At 42.5% G+C, this 21,361-nt stretch overlaps 1 protein-coding gene across 2 annotated transcripts in view; it reads right to left on the bottom strand.

Moving 5' to 3' along the window:
• Positions 1 to 21,361, bottom strand: part of LOC121276168 (PGAP2-interacting protein-like) — a 135,274-nt gene that overhangs the window by 71,210 nt on the left and 42,703 nt on the right. For both annotated transcript variants that reach the window (XM_041184247.1, XM_041184256.1), the window contains exons 4-6: positions 19,845 to 19,999; positions 8,830 to 9,037; positions 5,326 to 5,411 (exon numbers count right to left, since the gene is read on the bottom strand). In XM_041184247.1, the coding sequence (XP_041040181.1) occupies positions 5,326 to 5,411; positions 8,830 to 9,037; positions 19,845 to 19,999 (449 nt within the window). The remainder of the gene's footprint in view (positions 1 to 5,325; positions 5,412 to 8,829; positions 9,038 to 19,844; positions 20,000 to 21,361) is intronic.

Raw genomic sequence — 21,361 nt, 5'->3', positions numbered from 1 at the left:
TGCTATCTTACCTACATGCCAATTTCAGCACTTTCTTTAGTCTTTACCACCACCATTAACACTTCCTTTGTCTTGTGTCCATGGCACCTTTGTCAATCTCTCCTTACCTCCCACCTATCCCTGACCTTCTATCTTGCTCCACCCCCTCTTAAACAGTATAAAATCCATCACATTTCTATAGCTCTGTAGCTCTGAAGAAGAGTCTTATGGATTCAAAATGTTAACTCTGTTTCTCTCTCCACTGATGCTACCAGACCTGCTGAGTTTTTCCAGCATTTTCTGTTTTTATTTAGGACATTTGGTCATTCTGCACCACTGATTTCCATGTGTCACCTAATTTTAATTCCACGCTCCTTCTCACTCCCATACCCCTTAATATGTCTATTTTTCAAGCAACCAATTGTCTGTAAATAATTTATGGACTGCTTCAACAATGGTTTGTGGTACGGAATTCTACATTTTAACTATGTAGAGACTTTTTTCTAATTTTAAATGGGCAAGCTTAGCACTGAGTAGGAAAGAGCAGAGAAATGGAAATTCTGGGCTGCTGTTAATTCTTTTTTATAATTGTCCTACATTTAAGAGCCCCCTCCCCCCAACATTTTCTATCTTCCTGATGTGTGGGCTATCCTGCCATACTCACTTAATATCCAGTGCTAAAGGAGATGAAAATGTTACCTTGTTCCACAAAGCATCAGTTATTAACTTCTACATCAGACATTCCCTTTACTTGACTAGAAGGAAGCACAAGCATTAAAGTTGAGGTCACTTAAACACCAGTGGCAGTATTGCCCTTATGTTGTATATTTGAGTCGGTCCCTTTGCAAATACTGCAACTGCCCCACTGCTCAACTTGAACTTGTAGAATCAACTCTCCTCCCTGTTCCAGGTTTATGCCTGAGCTTGAAGCTCTGGTTGGTGACATAACTGTCATAACAGGGAATCTGGCTTTGACACCAGCTTATCTACCTGCATGTCTTCTTTGTTCTTCTTCATCCTCTTGCATGAAAGCCTGTGTTACGGGGTCGCTGAAAGCAATTCCCATTTCTTGCAATGGATGGCAGGGGAGATAAATGGCAACGGATTCCTGACAGGCAACAGAACCTTAGTGGCCTTTAATGTACATTTTAAATGGGCAAGCTTAGCAATGAGCAGGAATGAGTTGGAAAAACAGAAATTGTTGGCTGCTACATTATATCCTGATTTGAATAAAATTTAGTTGTCTAATGAAGCTATTACACAAATTATGCCTGCCAGAAAAACAGGTCAGAAATCTTGCATGCTGCAGGAATTGGGCGAGGAGCTTGCAAATTCTTTAACTTGTTATTTTTAGTCCCCACTTCATCAGTTCCTATCAACAAAAGAAATTTCAGAAGCAGAAATCTCAAACCTGGGGTGGAATTATATGGCCCCGTCACAGTGGGGGCGGGGCTGTAAAATGTGGCGAGCCATTCAAAAGTCCACTGACTTCAACAGGACTGTAAAATACCCACCAGCGTAAAATTCTGCTCCTGTTGTTTCCTGGTCATTACCATTTATGAGAGAGTTAATCATAGAAAACATTGAAAATAGGAGCAAGAGTAGGTCATTCAACCCTTCGAGCCTGCTCCGCCATTCAATGTGATCATAACTGATCCTCTATCGCAACGCCATTCCCCTGCACTCTCCCCATACTCCTTGACACCTTTTAGATTCCAGAAATGTATTTATTTATTTCCTTCTCTTTGTTTTCATATTTTCCTATCTCCTCGGTTTGATTAAATAAATTGCAGAGAAATATAAAAGTTAGTGAGAGTGAGTTTCTAGTGCTGGTTCAAGGCAAATCATTTTACCAAAGATGAGCTGAATAGGAAGGATGTGATTACACTAGAGGGGTTGCAGAGGAGATTCACCAGGATTTTGCCTGGGATGAAACATTTAAGTTATGAACAGACATTGGATAGACTTGGGTTGTTTTCGTTGGAGCAGAGAAGACTGAGGGGCGACCTGATCGAGGTGTACAAGATTATGAGGGGCATAGACAGAGTGGATAGGGAGCAGCTGTTCCCCTTACGGACCCCGGAAGTGCTAAATGTTTCAGTTTGACAGGCAATATGATCAGCGTGGGCTTGGAGGGCCGAAGGGCCTGTTCCTGTACTGACTTTTCTTTGCTCTTTATTCTTAGTTAAAGAGTCAGTCATGAGGGGACACAAGTTCAAGGTGAGGGGCAGGTGGTTTAGGGGGGATGTGAGGAAAAACTTTTTTTCCCAGAGGGTGGTGACAGTCTGGAATGCGCTGCCTGGGAGGGTGGTGGAGGCAGGTTGCTTTTCAAAAGTACCTGGATGAGCACTTGGCACATCATAACATTCAAGGCTATGGGCCAAGTGCTGGTAAATGGGATTAGGTAGGTAGGCCAGGTGTTTCTCACGTCTCGGTGCAGACCCGATGGGCCGAAGGGCCTCTTCTACACTGTGAGATTCTGTGATTCTGTGAATGACTGAAAGAAGGGACTCCTTCCATTTATACTGTGCCTTTCATGACTTCAGGATGTCCCAAAATACTTCACAGCCATTAAAGTGCTTTTGAGGTATAGTCACTGTTGTAACACAGGAAATGCAACAATAATTTGACAAGGTCCCTTATTTCTGTATACACAAGTCCTCACTGGTCAATTAGGCACTTGTTACTGCACCATTTTAGGTATAAACAATGAAAGATGAGCAACATTTTTGCCTCAGCAAGTAATGATTTTCAAAGCATCAACAAAAAAATACATGCCAACTAGACAGACATCCCACCATCCCACCACTGGTGCCACATCAACTGCCAAGATTACAGGAATTTAAGGAGGTACTTTTGTTTATGGTCATGATTTAACAATTAATGCTCTAACTTAAATTGCCAGATTGTTGGTTATTAGCCCTCCTGTGGACAAATATCAGGAAATGGTACATCAATTGGAGGTCCTGATACAGCTATAGACCAAGCTACATATCAGGAAATAAGTCCTGTTATATTGCAGTGGGTAACTTTTCTCTCAGATGGTTGTTAGTCTGTAGGAATTCTTTTCCTCAGAGAGCAGTGGAGGCAGAGTAATTGAATATTTTTAAGGCTGAGTTAGATAGATTCTTGACTGACAAGGGCGTCAAAGGTTAGGGATATACTGAAAAGTAGAGTTGAGGTCACAGTCAAATCAGCAATGATCTTATCAAATGATGGAGCAGGCTCGAGAGGCCAAATGGCCTACTCCTGCTCCTAATTTGTATCTTTGTATGTTTGTTGTGGCACTGAAACAGACAGAAAGATCTGTAGCTGACCTCTGCTTTCTACTGAATTGATCATCATCAGCTGGAGCAGCTGTCGAACATTTCCAAGTAAAGGTCCCATCAGATTGGCAAATAGCAAATGTAACTCCTCTATTCATAAAAGGAGGGAGACAGAAAGCAAAAACTACAGGTCAGTTAACTTAGTATCTGTCACAGGGAAAATGTTGGAATCCATTATTAAGGAGGTTATGGAGTAGTGGCACTTAGAAAACCTCAATGCAATCAGGCAGAGTCAACATAGTTTTGTGAAATGGAGAATCATTTTTGATTAATTTATTAGAGTTCTTTGAAGAAGTTATAGGCAGTTTGGATAAAGGCAAACTTGTGGATGTGGTGCACTTAGATTTCCAGAAAGCATTTGACAAAGTGTCACATCAGAGAAACTACGCAAAATAAGAGCTCCTGGTGTAGGGGGTAACATATTAGCATGGAATAGAGGATTGTTTAACCAACAGGAAACTGAGAGTAGGCATAAATGAGTCATTTTCAAGTTGGCAGAATGTAACAAGTGGAGTGCCACAGGGATCAGTGCTGGGACTTTAATTATTTACAATCTACATCAATGATTTGGATAAAGGGACTGAGTGTATACTTGCTAAATTTGCTGATGGCACAAAGATAGTAGGGATGTAAGTTGTGAGGAGGACATAGGAGTCTGTAAAAGAATATAGATAGGTTAAGTGGCTAGACAAAAATTTGGAAGATGGAGTATAATGTGGGAAAATGTGAAATTGTCCACTTTGTCAGGAAGAATAGAAAAGCAGCATATTATCTAAATGGAGTAGGATTACAGAACTCTGAGGTACAGAGGGATCTGGGTCTCCTGTACTTGAATCACAAGAAGTTAGTATGCAGGTACAGCAAATGATTAGGAAGGCAAATGAATTTTGTTGTTTATTGCAAGGGGAATGGAATATAAAAGTAGGGATGTTTTGCTATAGTTGTACGGGGCATTGGTAAGACCACATCTAGAGTACTGTGTACAGTTTTAGTCTCCTTATTTAAGAAAGGACATAATTGCATTAGAAGGAGTTCAGAGGAGGATCACACGACTGATTCCTGAGATGAGGGAAGATTGGGCTTGTACCCATTGGGGTTTAGAAGAATGAGAGGCTTGATAGGTGGACACTGAGTTTCCACTAGTTGGGGAATCTAAAGCACAGGAGCACAGTTTCAGGGTATTTAGGATGATCATTTAGGACTGAGATGAAGACACATTTCTTCACTCAAAGAATTATGAATCTTTGGAATTCCCCACCCCAGAGGGTTGTGGGTGCTCCACTGCTGAATACTTTAAGGCTGGGATAGGTAGATTTTTGGTCTCTTAGGGAATTAAGGGATATGGGGAGTGTGTGGGAAAATGGAGCTGAAGCCCAAGTTCAGTTATGATCATAATGAATGCTGCAGCAGACTCAATGGGCTGTGTGATCTACTCCTGCTCCTATTTCTTATCTTCTTATGTGATCCGAAGGGAACTTGACAGAGTGGGTGCTGAGAGGATGTCTTCCCTTGTGGGGGAGAACAGAACTAGGGGACACAGTTTAAAAATAAGGGGTGTCCCATTTAAGATGGAGATGAGAAGAATTTTTTTCTCTCAGAGGTTTGTGAGTTTGTGGAACTCTCTTTTTCAGAGAACAGTAGAGGTAAGGTCATTGAGGCAGAGGAATATAGATTCTTGACTAACAAGGGAATCAAAGGGTATATAGGATAGGCAGGAAAGTGGCATTGAGGCCCAGTCAGATCAGCCTTGAGTTTATTGAAAGGCATAGCAGGTTCAAGGAGCCAAATGCTGGCCTACTCCTGCTCCTAATTCATATGTTCATAGGTTCGTATTTACTGGGTCCTCAGATGAGAGGCGATAGCCAGGGTTCCTCTACTGATGACTTATTGACTATCCCATATGAACAATGTAAACCTCGGTCAGCATACCACATGAGTCTTCAGCAGAGGAAGAGAGGAAGAGAAGAAAAAAATTCACATTTCTATGATGGTGCGGAATCAGGCACTGTGAATCCCATACCTATTAGCCAAAAGGCAATGCTGTTAACAATGGAAGGCCAAAATGATAACATCACACCGACAGCCAGGGAAATCAAAATCAAACCTCTGAAAGAAGGAAAAAGCTCTTTTTTATTAAATTGCACAATTCAGAAACAACAGTTTGTAACCACACTCTTACCAACATATCAATCCAACTTCAAAAGCCCCTGTTTCAAGCAGGATTTCTCATTTCTAGTGAGGGTGGAAAAGGTACGGAAAAAAGAGAGGGAATAGAATGAGAGACGAAAAAAAGAGAAAAAGAAAGGAGAGAAAGAAAGAAAGGTAACAGAGAGAACGAGAGAGAGAGAAAGAGAAAGTAAGAGTGAGAGAAAGAAAGTGAAAGAAAGTGAGAAATAAATAAAGAGAGAAAGAAAGAAAGCGAGAAACAAATAAAAAATGAAAGAAGGCAAGAAAGAAAGAGAAGTGAGAAGATAGGAACAAGAGAGACACATGGGATTATGGCTACTATTCATGTGGAGGACAAGAAACATTGACGGTTGGACTGAACAGCCTATTTTTGTGTTCCATCAGCTGATAAAGTAGAAGCTCATTGTTGATTTCTGTCGTTTGCCAGCTGCTTTTAAGTTTCAGCTCTTGCCTTTGGGGAGTGGACAAGTTACAAAAAACAGTAAATTTAGAAGAAAAGAAGTAACTCTTGATCCTATTTAAAATATTGATGATTGAAAGTGTGATTGTCACACATCAGATGCAAGTTTTTTTTAATTTTATAAAACAATGGCTCTCAAGAAAGGGAGTGAGGAGCGACCAAATACAGATCTTTAAAATTATAATGGGGTTTGATAGAGTGGACATAGAAAAGATGTTTCCACTTGTAGAGTGCCAAAAACTAGGGGCCATGAAACTATAAATCACTAATTAATCCAATAAAGAATTCAAGAGAAATGTTTTTACCCCAGAGAGTGGTGAGAATGTGGTACTTGCTGCCACATATATGGCTAGTCCAGTTAAGTTTCTGGTCAATGGTAACCCCCATGTTGTTGATGGACTGCAGCAGGTCAAGGCGGCAGCTCACCATCACCTTCTCAAGGGCAATTAGGGATGGACAATAAATTCTGGCTTAGCCACTGATGCCCACATCCCATGAATAATTTTTAAAAAGTAGCTGAGGTGAGTAGCATAAATACATTTAAGAGCAAGCTAGATAAATACAGGAGGGACAAAGAAATAGAAGTATATGATGATAGGGTTAGATGAAGTAAGGTGGGAGGAGGCTCACATGGGGTATAAACACCAGCAGAGACCAGTTGGGGCATATGACCCATTTCTGTGATGTAAATTCTCTAAGCAGATGAAGAGAAAGATGGAGTGAGTGAGTGAGGGATGGTGTGAAGGAAGGATGGATGGAGTAAGGGAAGGCTGGATGGAGTAAAGGAGGGATGGATGGAATGAGGGATAGAGTGAGTGAGTGATAGATGGACAGACGGACGTGGCAATACCATCTTCTGAGTCTGAGCTGGATTGATGCCCATGTTCCAGAGGAGAAAGGATAGTTCACCATTTGTATTAAGTATCCTAATACAAATTGTAACCAAATGATTTAGCATATTTAAAATGTATTGCGAAATCTCTTAACACTGTGACCACTAGTGTGGCAATCACTAAAGCTAGATTTTTCTTTCTTCCAATTCACAGGCCCCTTACAACTGAATTTTATTATGAGGTCAGGAAGATTCAGCAGACCCAGAAACTTGGGGAGTATGAAAGGAGATGCCAGTGGATGCTGTGAGAATGAAGGGAAGGGCAATGGAAAAGAGAAATTTTGCAAACAGAAAAACATTTGAGGCATTTGAAGAGCATGATAGACATAACTTTCACACAAAATTTACAGAATGGACACAATTCAAGGAATTAACTTATGTTAAAACAGAGTTAAGAATTATTTTGCCTACAAATTCTGAAAGAGTCGGAATCTCAAATAAATTTGTGGTACAGTCAGGTTACAGTATTGCATACATAAATCTAGATCTTAATACCCTTACAAAGCTACAAAACTGAATTCTGCAAACAATTTGAAATTTGTTTAGAAGGATGAGGAATTTCCAAAAACCTGCCACATTAATGAAATCATTAAAATATCAGTAAATAGAATAGTAAAACATTACCTTAAACATCCCCTTCCCACAGTGACAGCAGCCAAGCTGTCTGAACAACAAGGTAATATTCAAATTGACAACAAAACAGGGAAAATGCATTTATCACAGAATAACAACATCTTGGGGGCCAGTTAGCTCAGTTGTCTAGATGGCTATCAAGTAGTTCAGATTAGCAACAACAGTGAGGTTCAATTCTTGTTCCAGATGAAATAGATTTAAGGCCTGCTTCCTTGCCTTGCTACTGAAAGTGAAAGGCAATAACAAACCACCACTGACAAAATCTGCTGAGGAAAATGACTTTGGATGAAAAGCCTTTGGGCAGAGCACACATGAAGGAACAACATCAGTTTTAGGGGTACATAACTAGAAAAGTTTGGAAAAACACATCATGTTAATTGGAAAAAAGGAAGTCCTATAGAACCTTTCATCAGAATAGATCATACACTAAATGTAACTGATCTGTTTCAGATACTTAACACTTTGCTATACATTTCCATATTTTATGTTTTTACTTCCAGAGTTCACAATTTCTATTTCTATAAAGTGCAATACTAGAACTGAGAACCTAGAAATTTGATGATGTCATGCCCATTTTTCAGCTGCCAAACAAGCATCATGCCTCCAAAATGGCGGACAGGAAGCGCATGTTCATTATGAGTTGAAAACACTCACCTGCCATATTGGTATAGGCAAGAAAATAGGCATCCTGGGCCCAGCTGGATCACAAATGTCCTTTAGGGAAGGAAATCTGCCCTTCTTACTCGGTCTGGCCTACATACGACTCCATGCAATGTGGTTGACTCAAGTCAATCAGTTCAAGGGAAATTAGGGATTGGTAACAAATGCTGACCTTGCCAGCGACGTCCATATATCATGAAAGAAAAAAGGAAAGAATTTAACTGAGTGTCTCTAATGGTGACACAGCATTGTTCTCAAGACCTCTTTTCCAGTGAGCTGCCTGGGGACGCCTAATAAGTGTCCACAGCTTGCTGGTTCGAGGATCATGAAGCTCAATGCCAAATATTCGGTGCATCTCACGCCTATCCATTCAGGAGCAGGAACCAGAAACAAACACTTCAATAAACACACAATGCAATAAAATATGATGCTTGAATGCAGCTACAGCCACTGAGCATTTCAGGGGCCATGGTCAATACTCTCCTAAAATGGTAAAGATGGTGAATGGCAGTGCATGATTTGTGTCAGAGAACCCACAATTCTGATGCTGTATCAATAGAATTTGCCCTCACAGGCAATACAGTTTCATAGGTTTTGTACCAAAAATTTATTTGAGCTGACAACAGAATATACTGCAGTATTTAACTGTAACTCAAGACTGAAATTTCCATGGAACATATGATGTTACTTACCCGTATGGATTAGGATCTGGTCCAGTATTTGGGTGACCACTCACAGCCCATCGAGAGACCAGTGAGACTTCTCCAAATATCCAGTGTGTGAGAAACTGCAAACTCCCAAAAGCTGCCCCACTCACAAACCAACTATGCTGAGCATCAGGCACATTCTTTTCTTCTGTAGGTTTGACTTCCTCTTTTACCTGTGGTAGTTTCTGAAAATCTGACACAAATCACAATGACTTCATTTTTTTATAAACTTTGATTAAAATGACTATTTTGATAGGTTGAGATCACCTATCAGTAACCAACAGACATACCAGAGGACCTGAGAAATTTACCTTTGTACGTTAACAAACACATAAGTAATAAAAAGATAGGGGGTAAATGGATTCAAAAAACCTATTGGTAAGACCCAGTTCATTTACAAATGACTGATTTTTGGCTGTGCCTTACGCATACACAAGCAGAGGTCAGGTGGTTCCTCACACATAAGGATGGTGGGTGACTCAGCTTTACTAGTTACTAATTCCAGGACTGGGAACATATTTCTGCCTTTCCAGTCAAAAACTTTGCATTTAAGAACAGCAGAAAGAGTTGAAAATAATCACAATTGCAAAAAAAAAATGAACATTGCATTTATATAGACATCCCAAAATGCTTCACAGCCAATTAGGTACTTTTGAAGTGCAGTCATTGTTGCAGATGTAGGAACCACAGTAGCCAATTTGCAGACAGCAAGGTCTCACAAACAGCAAAGAGATATAAAAAGAAACAAGATAATCTATTTTAATGATGTTGGCCAAGGGATAAATATTAACTAGAACAGCAGGAGACCACTCCCCCACCCCTGGCCCCCCCAAACCACTACTTTTTTTACTTTCCCATATCAGGTAGAGGCCTGTTTAACAGCTCATCCAAAAATTGCAATATTTGACAGTTCAGCCTTCATCAGTACTGCAGTGTCAGCCTAGATTACATACTCAAATCTCTAGTGTGGGAATTGATCCCATGACCTTCTGACTGAGGCAAGAGTGTTACTGCTAAACAAAATGGCACCTAACTATTATATATCAATAACTTTGGATGGGTTACTAGATTACATTTCAAAATGCCTTGAGAACTCCTCTATCACTCAATCACTATTAAAAAATGCATTCTAAAAGTGTCCATATGAAATTGCACTGCCCATTACAATTTTAGGTGGCACTGTTATAGGCCATTTATAGTTGTTACACAACATTAGGTTCGAGAAATAATAGCATTCACTGTAAACTGATGCAGTGATGCAGCGAGTATTTCAATACAAAAGCATTTAGGCGATTGTCCAGCATGAAATTAATTAAACTCTGGTGAACGAGGAGGAGCAGCTTCATAAAATAAAATGTGGTAAATTAATTTGCACACATAATTTATTTATTGAAGCACATGAGCTCTCTGCAACCCACACCTTTATTATTAAACATTTATATGATTCAGGGCTGACAAAACTGGTCTCCAAGAATTCAGCCTTATCCTGGCAGAATTGTACAGTGACTGTAACTAATCTAGCTCTGAAGAAGGCTCATACAGACTCGAAATGTTAACTCTGTTTCTCTCTCCACAGATGCTGTCAGACCTGCTGAGTTTTTACAGCATTTTCTATTTTTATTTTAATTTAGCTATATCTTTTGTAGAATACTAACATAGGATAGTTCTAAAATCTTGCATATCCAAGAGTCAAAATTGTAACATTTAATGAAACAAGAAAGCACCTTCCTTTTACTGTTGTCTCAATATCTCCCCCCACCTTTCTTTAGCATGTTTGTGGCCATTTTCTCTTGTTATACATGTTTCATTGTGTGTTTGGGTTCTAGATGGGTTTTGGGGATTGTCTATTCTCCCAAAGTATACTGCTCAAGTCTGTGCTTTCTCAAAACCATGACTCTTTACTTACAGCAAGTATTTGCCAATTTAGATCTCTACACAAAGTTCCCATTGAAACAACAATGATCAAATGGTATTATAAATTTGGTCAGCAATCTGGATTCTTTATCCAGAGGTAACTGCCAAAATCCACTATTCTCATCCAATTTTGTTAAGTACTCTTGGTTAGTTTAGCAAGACTCTCACCCACTGAGGCCATTAGGTGGATCTCACGTTCCACTGATTTGTTTAGTGAGTTAAATCCACACAGGTTCTTACAGAACCGTTTGGCTTTTGGACTGTAACCATTCCTGAACACCATTTTGTTGGCATGGTGACTGGTGAGATAACTTTTTGCTGCTGCATCCTTTCAATCTCACACTTGACTTTGTCCGAGAGTGGGTGAGGACCTTTCCTTTGTGTAAAGAGGTAAACTGGTTTAGCATCAGCTCACAGGGTGATAAGGTACTGGGTATTTAACTTCCCTAGCCCTGTAAACAATTTTGGAAATTCATTTTTAAATGTACTGCTACATGTAGTTCTCATCAGCAACTTCATCCACTTTATGGATTAATTTCAGTTTCAAGCATGTCTTTTTGCTTAGTAGACAGCACTCTTGATTTTGAATAACAGAGGTTTGAGGATTTCTCAGTCGTTATATTTCAGCGTGGCCATGAGTTGGCCTTTGACATTTTAAGATGTCCCACCAAAACCTTGTAAGTTGATAGATGAGGGTTGTAATATAAACTGTTTGAGCCATTTGACTTCATCTGATAAAACAGAAACCTCTGCTCCTGTGTCTAGTTTAAACTCTCTGGGGTGTCCATCCACTTCAAGTTTAATACTGCAATGCTTGTTTTCACTATCATTTACCTTCCCGAGGAAGGTTAGTTCCTTTACATGTAGTTCTTCCACTTCTTGGACTGAATAATACATGGGGGCAGACAGCTTGCACCCACCTACCCCCAGAAGTAAAGTTGGCATGGAGCCGGCATGCTCCATGCTGATCTGTCCCACAACAATAATGCACTGAGGGGTGGCTGAACAAGGGCCAAGTGGGACTTCCGCCCCTCACCGGGAGGCAGTCCCACCCTCTGGAGCTGCCAGTCAATCCAATTGGCCGATAGCTCCACCAGTACCAGCAACTCCAAGAGTGGGTCAGTGGCAGCTGCCGGGTATGGAGGAGGAGAAAGAAGAAAGCCTAGAGCAGATAAGTCCAGGGTCTTGGGTAGAAAGGGTTAGGGTAGGTCAGGGAGGGGGTCAGGCTGGGGTGGGGATGGGGTGGGTTTAAGGCCGTGGGTGGCTAGTAAGGAAGGGAGGTTTGATCTTAGGGGCACTGCCCTGCAATCAGCACAATGCGGCCCCCAAAGAGTGAAGACTCCCTTCCTTCCCGCCCTTTGAAGAACTTTTTTTAAAAATTGGGCTGCCCACTTCTGCCCAGCTGGCCACGCCAAATGTTTTATGGTGTAGACAGCATATTATCAGGGTTATTTGGCTTGGTAGCAACCCTAATTGATCCTTGATTATTTATTTGAATATGGTGGGTGGCTGCCGATTTGGCACCTGCTCACCCCTCATATTATGAGGGCAACCTCGGGACTGGGTGGGAAGGTGGTGGGTTGGGCACCTGCTCTATTTTACGTGATCACCCCTAACCAAAACACACCCAGCAGGGACACGTAGAATACAGCCCCCTGTACATTCTGTTTTCAAATTTTCTCCCTCTTGACAGGTTGTCAACGTTTTTAAGCAACCACAGTTGTGGTATTCTGCCCCCTCTGTTGGACAGTGGTTTGTTCCCGCCACACCGAAGACATTTCAAAATGACGGTTGGCATGCTTTTCCCCATTTTTGCAGGCTTAGGCTTTGGCACTCTCTCTCTTTTATGGCCTACAAACACTTGATCTTCTCTGTGGGACCTCTCCTTTACCGCAAACAAACACTGATTCTGTTTCCTAAGTTCCCTTTCCCTCGCAATCTGCACTGCTTTCACTAGTGTTAAATCCTTTATTTTCTGTAAGAGATCTGACAATGCTTTGTCTCGGACTCTGACTGTGATACTGTCGAAATCAGCTCATCCTTTAAGGTTCAATAAACGCAGAACCCTGCCAGTCTGCAGAGATCATTGATGAACGAATCCATGCTTTCATCTGTTCTTTGCTTTCTTTTATTAAATTTAACCCTCTATTATTAAATTCCGACGGTCGCTGAAATAAGAGTGAAAGCTTGCAGGACTTTTTCATAAAAAGTTGAAGTCTCAATAACTTCCTGCCTTGGTATCATGTCGTCAGCAATAGATCCTATTGCAGAAAGTAATGTACTGACCTGGTCTTTTTGATCATTTTTGTGTAAACCTGAAGCCGTTCTGTAACTGGTGAACCTTTTTCTCCAATTGTCCCAGCTCTGGGCTTGTTGCAAGCCTTTTGCACTCTGAAATGGTTCTGGGAGCGGTAGTGTGGATTCCATGTGTCTGCTGAGCCTTGAATTATTCCTGCTTCTGTGCTGCTGCTTGCTGCCTGCTGCTTCAGGCCTGTGCTTACCACTGTCCAGTTTCCAGGTCTGTGTCTCAGCTTGTATGTACAGATCCTGCGATATTCCAACATCTTGGTGAGTCTTAAATTTTTGTTCTTTTGTCCTTCCTTCAAGAATCTCTTTTCTTGCCAGCCCTGTATCTTCTTTTTAAGGTCTGCTAGGTCTTTTACTCACTGCCACCCTGCTTGATTGTGTGGTTGGGTTCTAGATAGGAGTCTTGGGGATTTTCTATTCTCCCAAAGTATGCTGCTCGAGTCTGTAATTTCTCAAAACCATTACTCTTTATTTACAGCAAGTATTTACACATTTGGACTGCTACTTGAGGTTAGAGTTTCTCCTCCTTCCAGATCTCTCTTACTACTCAGTCAAATGATCTGACATCATTATTATATCAGTATCATGAATGCTTCTGAAGTTAATCCTTTACTTTACAATCCATTGTCTTAACCTCCCCATCTCATCCATGATCTCTGCTGTGGCTGCTGTGATTTCTCCTGCCTTATTTCCCCAACCCCATCAAGAGAAATGAAGCAATATTTAAACTGTCAGCCTGAACTGATCCTACTACAGTTGCTTCCACTCCCAGCTGCTGAAATGGTATTCTAACATACAAGGTAAGGATAGTTTAATCCACTCCATCCAACTTCTGAAATGATTTTTAATGCTGAGTAGATGCAAGGGTTTTCCACAAGTTTACCAAACAACTCCCATTTTGAAATGAAATTCCATGCTTGGTAGATGGAAGGATACCGCTGTTCTCCCCGCTTGCCCTTGCAGCTTCCCACCTATACCCTATCACCCTCCCTCCATTCCCTACTCTCCTCCCTCCACTATGATAATCCTGGGAATGGTCCCGTTGAGGACCGCAGCATGAAACCTACATTAGCTGAAACAGTTTCAGTCAGCCCTGAATCATAAAGGTGTTTAATATTAAAAAAAGCTCACACACATTCATAAATAAATAACGCAAGCAAATTAATGCCATGTTTTATTTTATGAAGATGTTCCTCCTCATTTAATTAATTTAATGCTGGAAAGCTGCCTAAGGGGAGGCAGTGGCATAGTGGTATTTATTGTCACTGGACTGGTATTCCAGAGATCCAGGGTAATGCTCTGGGGACCCGGGTTCAAATCCCACCACAACAGATGGTGAAATTTGAATTAATTAAAAATCTGATGATGACCATGAAACCATAGTCAATTATTGTAAAAACCCATCTGGTTCACTAGTGCCCTTTAGGGAAGGAAATCTGTCAGCCTTACCTGGTCTGGCCTATATGTGACTCCAGACCCACAGCAATGTGTTTGACTCTTAACTGTCCTCTGAACAAGGGCAATTAGGGATGGATAATAAACGCCCACATTCCATGAACGATTAAAAAAAAATTGCTTTATTGTGGAAATACTTGGCATCTCAAACTATGTTGACAGAGCAGTGGCCATTGGGAACATCTGCAGATTGGTATATAGAGCCTGCAGGGCACATACGTGCAGTCGATTGCACCCTGCATCTGCCAGCCTGACAAATTCATGTGGTCTTCCCTCCTGCTTCTGTCTGGTCAATAAGAAGACGATGAAGTTCCCTCTGTGTATACAGGGCCTTTGTCACCCCATGATGCAACGATTGATGGCAAAATGTGAGATGTTGTTAATGTCGCCTGCTTCTGCCTAAGAGGATCCACTGGCATAGAAATTTTGGGCAACGGTGACCTTAATGGACACCATGCCACCTTCACTTGTCATTTGGGCTATAGGAAGTGGCACAGTTCTGTGAACATCTCCTTGGTGAAACACAGGCCCCTCACACACTACTCCTGGCTGAGGTGGAGATAGAAGTGCTCTCAGAAGACCCTCGGAGCTCTCTGCCTCCTCCCTCTATGCACAGCTTTTCTTCAAGAGTCTACAGAGGGATATAGACAGGTTAAGCGAGTGGACAAAAACTTGGCAGATGGAATATAATGTGGGAAACTGTAAGGTTATGCACTTTGGTAGGAAGAAGAGCTAAATATTATTTAAATGGAGAAATACTGCAGAAAGCTGCAGCACAGAGGGATTTGGAGGTCCTCATGCATGAATTCCAAAAAGCTAGCTATAAGTTCAACAGGTTATACGGAAGGCAAATGGAACGTTGGCTTTGATTTCAAAGGGAATGGGGTATAAAAATAGGGAGTCTTGCTAAAACTATACAAAGCATGAGTTAGACCACAACTAGAATACAGTCCCCTTATCTAAGGAAAGGTATATTGGCACTGGAGGCAGCCCAGAGAAGGTCCACTAGGTTGATCCAGGTTATGGAGGGAATTTCTTATGAGGAGAGGTTGAGTAGGTTGGGTCTGTACTCATTGGAGTTTAGAAAAATGAGAGGTGATCTGACTGAAACATATAATATTCTTAGGGGGCTTGACAGGGTAGATGCTGAGAGGTTGTTTTCCCTTGTGGGAGAGTCTAGGACCAGAGGGCATAATCTCAGAGTAAGGGGTTGCCCATTTAATACAGAGATGCGGAGGAATTTCTTCTCTCAGAGGGTGGTTAATCTGTAGAATTCTTTACCACAGAGGGCTGTAGAGGCTGGGTCGTTAAGTATATTCAAGGCTGAGATAGATAGATTTTTAATCAGTAAGGGAATCAAAGATTATGGGGAAAAGGCAGGAAAGCGGAATTGAGGATAATGAGATCAGCCATGATCTCACTGTATGGCGTAAGTAGACTTGATCGGCCAAATGGCCTACTCCTATTCCGAATCATGCTGTATCCCAAGAGAGGAACTATAGCCCCCATTACTGAAACAGACTTTCTCCTAATAGACAGACCAACAATTCTGACCTTCTTGTCGAGATCCAGTACTATTCCTTTGAAAATCCAAAACGTTTGCATAGAATACAGAAAAGCTGACACAGAACCAAGTCATTCAGCCAAGCTAGTCCATATTGGACATATAAACAGAAAATTCTGGAAATACTCAGCAGCTCTGGCTGCATCTGTGGAGACAGAAACAGAATCAAGGCAGGTGAGCAAATTGGGATTGCTGCCATCCTGAGCTGCTGAAATCAGCAGTCCACTCACCATTTGAAAAAAAATCATTAACGGGCAATTGAGTTTTTTAACATGCCAATTGACCCAAATATTACACTGCCCATGCCATAATGTGGTTGGCATGGGCAGGTAGGTGAGAGTGGGGAGTCCACTTTTCACCATCTAAGGTGAAAAAGTGAGAAGGAAGGAGGGTACATCCTTTGGGGGAGTATCCTGTGCCCGCAGGGGGCTTCCGCCACCCGCTTTGTGCCTCCCTGCCTGGCCTCAAAGACTCACCCTCCACCCCGCTCCCTAGGATGCCCAATTTCTCCTTGCCCAAAAGTCTCGGACTTACTTGAGACTGGGATCCATTGCTCTCTTCTTTGTGGTTCTGCTTCCAGTCCCAGCAATGCTCACTACTGAGTTTGGGTGATGTTAGGACTGATAGAGCTGAGCTTGAGGGCAGGAATTCCTCCCACCAAGGGGCAGAAGTCACACTCTCTGCTTCTTTAGGCTGCCTGTATAAGACCATAAGACATAGGAGCAGAAATTAGGCCATTCGGCCCATCGAGTCTGCTCCGCTATTCAATCATGGCTGATAAGTTTCTCAACCCCATTCTCCCGCCTTCTCCCATAACCTTTGATCCCCTTACCAATCAAGAACCTATCTATCTCAGTCTTAAATACACTCAATGATCTGGCCTCCACAGCCTTCTGTGGCAATGAATTCCATAGATTCACCAATCTCTGGCTAAAGAAGTTTTTCCTCATCTCTATTCTGAGGCTGTGCCCTCGGGTCCTAGTCTCTCCTACTAATGGAAACATCTTCCCCACGTCCACTCTATCCAGGCCTTTCAGTATTCTGTAAGTTTCAATCAGATCCCCCCTCAACCTTCTAAACTCCATCGTGTATAGACCCAGAGTCGTCAAACGTTCCTAATATGTTAAGCCTTTCATTCCTGGGATCGTTCTCATGAACCTCCTCTGGACCCTCTCCAGAGCCAGAACATCCTTCCTGAGATACGGGGCCCAAAATTGCTCACAATATTCTAAATGTGGTCTGACCAGAGCCTTATAAAGCCTCAGTAGCACATCCCTACTTTTATATTCTAGTCCTCTCAAAATAAATGCCAACATTGCATTTGCCTTCCTAACTACCGACTCAACCTGCAAGTTAACCTTAAGAGAATCCTGGACTAGGACTCCCAAGTCCCTCTGCACTCCAGATTTCTGAATTCTCACCCCATTTAGAAAATAGTCCATGCCTCTATTCTTCCTACCAAAGTGTATGACCTCATGCTTCCCCACGTTGTATTCCATATGCCACTTCTTTGCCCATTCTCCTAACCTGTCCAAATCCTTCCTATGCCTCCCCCTGCCCCCTCAATATTACCTCTCCCTCCGCCTATCTTTGTATCATCTGCAAACTTAGCCAGGATGCCCTCAGTTCTTTCATCTAGATCATTAATGTATAAAGTGAAAAGTTGTGGTCCCAACACTGACCCCTGCGGAACTCCACTAGTCACCGGCCGCCATCCTGAGAAGGACCCCCTTATCCCCACTCTCTGCCTCCTGCCAGACAGCCAGTCTTCTATCCATGCTAGTACCTTGCCTCTAACACCATGGGCTCTTATCTTACTGAGCAGCCGCCTGTGCGGCACCTTGTCAAAGGCCTTCTGGAAGTCCAAGTAGATAACATCCATTGGCTCTCCTTTGTCTAACCTACTCGTTACCTCAAAGAGTTCTAACAGATTTGTCAGGCATGACCTCCCCTTGATGAAACCATGCTGACTTTGCCTGATTTTACCATGCACTTCCAATTATTCTGAAATCTCATCCCTAATAATGGACTCTAAAATCTTACCAACAACCAAGGTCAAGCTAATTGGCCTGTAATTTCCCGTCTTTTGCCTCACTCCCTTCTTAAACTGGGAGGTTACATTAGCGATTTTCCAGTCCTCTGGGACCCTCCCTGACTCCAGTGATTCTTGAAAGATCACCACTAACACCTCCACAATCTCTTCAACTATCTCCTTCAGAACTCTGGGGTGTAATCCATCTGGCCCAGGTGATTTATCCACCTTCAGACCTTTCAGTTTTCCTAGCACCTTCTCCTTGGTAATGGCCATCATACTCACCTCTGTCCCCCACGACCCTCTTGAACTTTGGGGATGTTACTCGTGTCTTCCACCATGAAGACTGATGCAAAGTACCTATTCAGTTCCTCCACCATTTCTTTGTTCCCCACTACTACTTCTCCAAGGTCATTTTACAGCGGCCCAATGTCCACTTTTGCCTCTCTCTTACCCTTTATATATCTAAAAAAACCTCTTGCAATCTTCTTTTATATTACTGTCTAGTTTACCCTCATATTTAATCTTCTCCCTTCTTATTTCCTTTTTAGTTGTCCTCTGTTGGTCCTTGTAGGCTTCCCAATCCCCTGGTTTCCCACTGCTCTTCGCCATATTGTATGCTTTCTCTTTAGCTTTTATGCTGTCCCTGACTTCCCATGTCAGCCATGGTTGCCTCATCCTCCCTTTAGTATGCTTCTTCTTCCTAGGGATGAATTTTTGCTGTGTCTCCAAATTACTCCCAGTAACTCCTGCCATTGCTATTCCACTATCTTTCCTGCTAGGCTCATCTCCCAGTCAATTTTCGCCAGCTCCTCCCTCATGCCTCTGTAGTTGTCTTTATTCAACTGTAATACTGTTATATATCATGTTATCGCTGTGAGGTGACCTTTTTTATGTTAATCAGATCGGTTCATGACTGACTTTTGTTAGGGTTGTGCGGGGAGCATTAACCCCCGCCATCCCCACCCCCCCACCGCCAACCCCCTTAAAGCTCACCCCAACCTTTCAGGTCTGCTGAGTTTTTCTAGCATTTTCTGTTTACATTTCAAATTTTCAGCACCACAATATTTTGCTTTAGTCCTTCACGTGAGCAAATAGTTCAGATCACATTTACCCACCCTGTTCACGTATACCTTCAACCCTTTTTCCTTTATCCATTTATCTTACCTAATCATGAATGCACATAGATTCTGCCACAATCACTTGCCTGGAAGTGAATTTCACAGCCTCACAACTGTTTGTGTAAACAAGGTTACTGTGCCCACTATTCTAAATATCTTACATTAGCTCTTATATCTGTAGTCTCTCGTTCTCATAACCTCAACTACTAGGAAAAAAAAGTCTGCTTCTGTCTACCTGATTTCATCCTCTCACAATTTTAATTATTTCTATTGTATCATCCCACTCTATATTGTTCTAATATAAAAGGACCCAACATTTCAGGTGTATTTCCACCGTATTCTGTCTCGTAAAAAGATTACCCAAGCCACAGCTGAATGCTAAATAAACCTGCCAAATGATTATCACCAGGTCAAAAGATTCTATTTGGCAAATCATAAGTATTTTTAAAAATATACTTTACACATTAAAAACATCTTGAGGGTTTATGAGAAAGCAATAATAAATGGTAAGGTGTGCTTAGCCAGCAATTTCTACATCGATTAGCTACAAGAACATTGTAAACTCCTTGAATGTTACAACACTGCGACGCTTGAATGTTTTCTTTACCTGAATGTATTCTGTCCAAAGTCACAACGGCACCCAGGGATAGTGCTAAAGTGTTGAATGTGTTGCATGTCCATACTGGGTTCAGGGAGGTACACCAGATCCTTAGTACAAGTAGCAGAAAATGGCCCAAAATGAAACCCCAGATTCTGCAGAGCCTGCAGGTATGAAATCCAATAAAATGTTAGTATCTGTTTACCCTCTGTGACAAGACAGCATATTTGACTTAGCCAAAGAGTCACTTCTGAGGAACTATTTACTTGTCAAACTAATCATTTTACATTTGGTTTTCAATCATTTCTCCTTTGTACAATTTTACTTTATCAACAAAATTTTACTCCATGGGGAGAATTTTCCCCATGTTGGATGGGCCAAGTGGGAGCGGGCGCAGGCAACAATCAGGTCCGCGCCGCCATTTTACGCAGGCAGGCCAATTATGGCCCACCCAGCGTATTTCTCGATTCCTGAGGATAGTGGAAGTGGGGGGGTGGCGGCAGGCTTGCACAGACCGCCGAGTCCAATGTTTAAATGAAGGCCTGTCAGCCAGTGCAAGGCTGCTCACAATAGTTGACAGAAGGGCTCACCAGAGGGCTTCTGTTGAGCACGCAAGTCCAGAGGATAGGCCTGCGGGGCAGGCCAGGCCGGAGGGTAGGCCAGCGGTGCAGCATGCCTCTCGGTTCTCGGATGAGTGCCTAAGCATGGCAGGAGTGCCTGCTTCCAAGCGATGGGAGGTGGAGGCCTCCACAACTGCCCAAATGTGCATGGGAGGAGGTGGCCAAGAGTGTGTGCTCCCATGATGTGTTGCGGCCCACATGGGTCCAGCGCTGAAAAAGATTCCACAATCTCCTGCACTCGGGAAGGACGAGTACCATGTTGGCTGAGGTCACTTAATGCACCCATCACCCTTTCCCCAAACCCCCCACCCCACACCCTCCCCCCCATACCCACCCATCCCCTGACCCCCTACCACCCCCCGCCAACCGCACCCCCACAACAACTCTGAGTACAGTTACAGCATTGAATCCTTTACGGCATGTGTCCCTCGCTGAGTGGGCTAGCAGATATTGCCCATGCCTAGTTCACTCTGAGAGTGATGAGCTGAGATCGGTTCTGCAACTGCAGAATGTGTGACACTGACACCTAGAGTATAGAGTGGGGGTGAAACAAGGATCTGCACTTAGGCAGAGTGCTGGGAAGCATGTCAAAGTCAGGGTGCTAACATACCGGGAGGGGAACTTCCAGGGGCGGGGCACCAATCCATCTGCTGATCTTTGCATTCCACATGCTTGTGCCTCCTTGCTTAGCCAAGTGACACCTTATGGTGCCACAAGTGATGGAGGCAGCATTTGGGCAAGGAGGGGTGGGGTGGTGGTGGTCAGCCCGGCTTCTTTGTGTGAATGTGTGGCAGCTGTGGGGTAACAAAGAACTAGAGCCTTGCAATGTCCCACTCTGGTTGGGTTTTAACGGATGCAATGGGAATCCAGTTTCTGGCTGGACTAATCAATGCTCTTCTCTCCCTA

This window comes from Carcharodon carcharias, chromosome 1, assembly GCF_017639515.1.
Source record: "Carcharodon carcharias isolate sCarCar2 chromosome 1, sCarCar2.pri, whole genome shotgun sequence".
NCBI lineage: Eukaryota > Metazoa > Chordata > Chondrichthyes > Lamniformes > Lamnidae > Carcharodon > Carcharodon carcharias.
The sequence above is the reverse complement of the archived record's forward strand: the minus strand, read 5'-3'. Positions and strand labels throughout refer to the sequence as shown.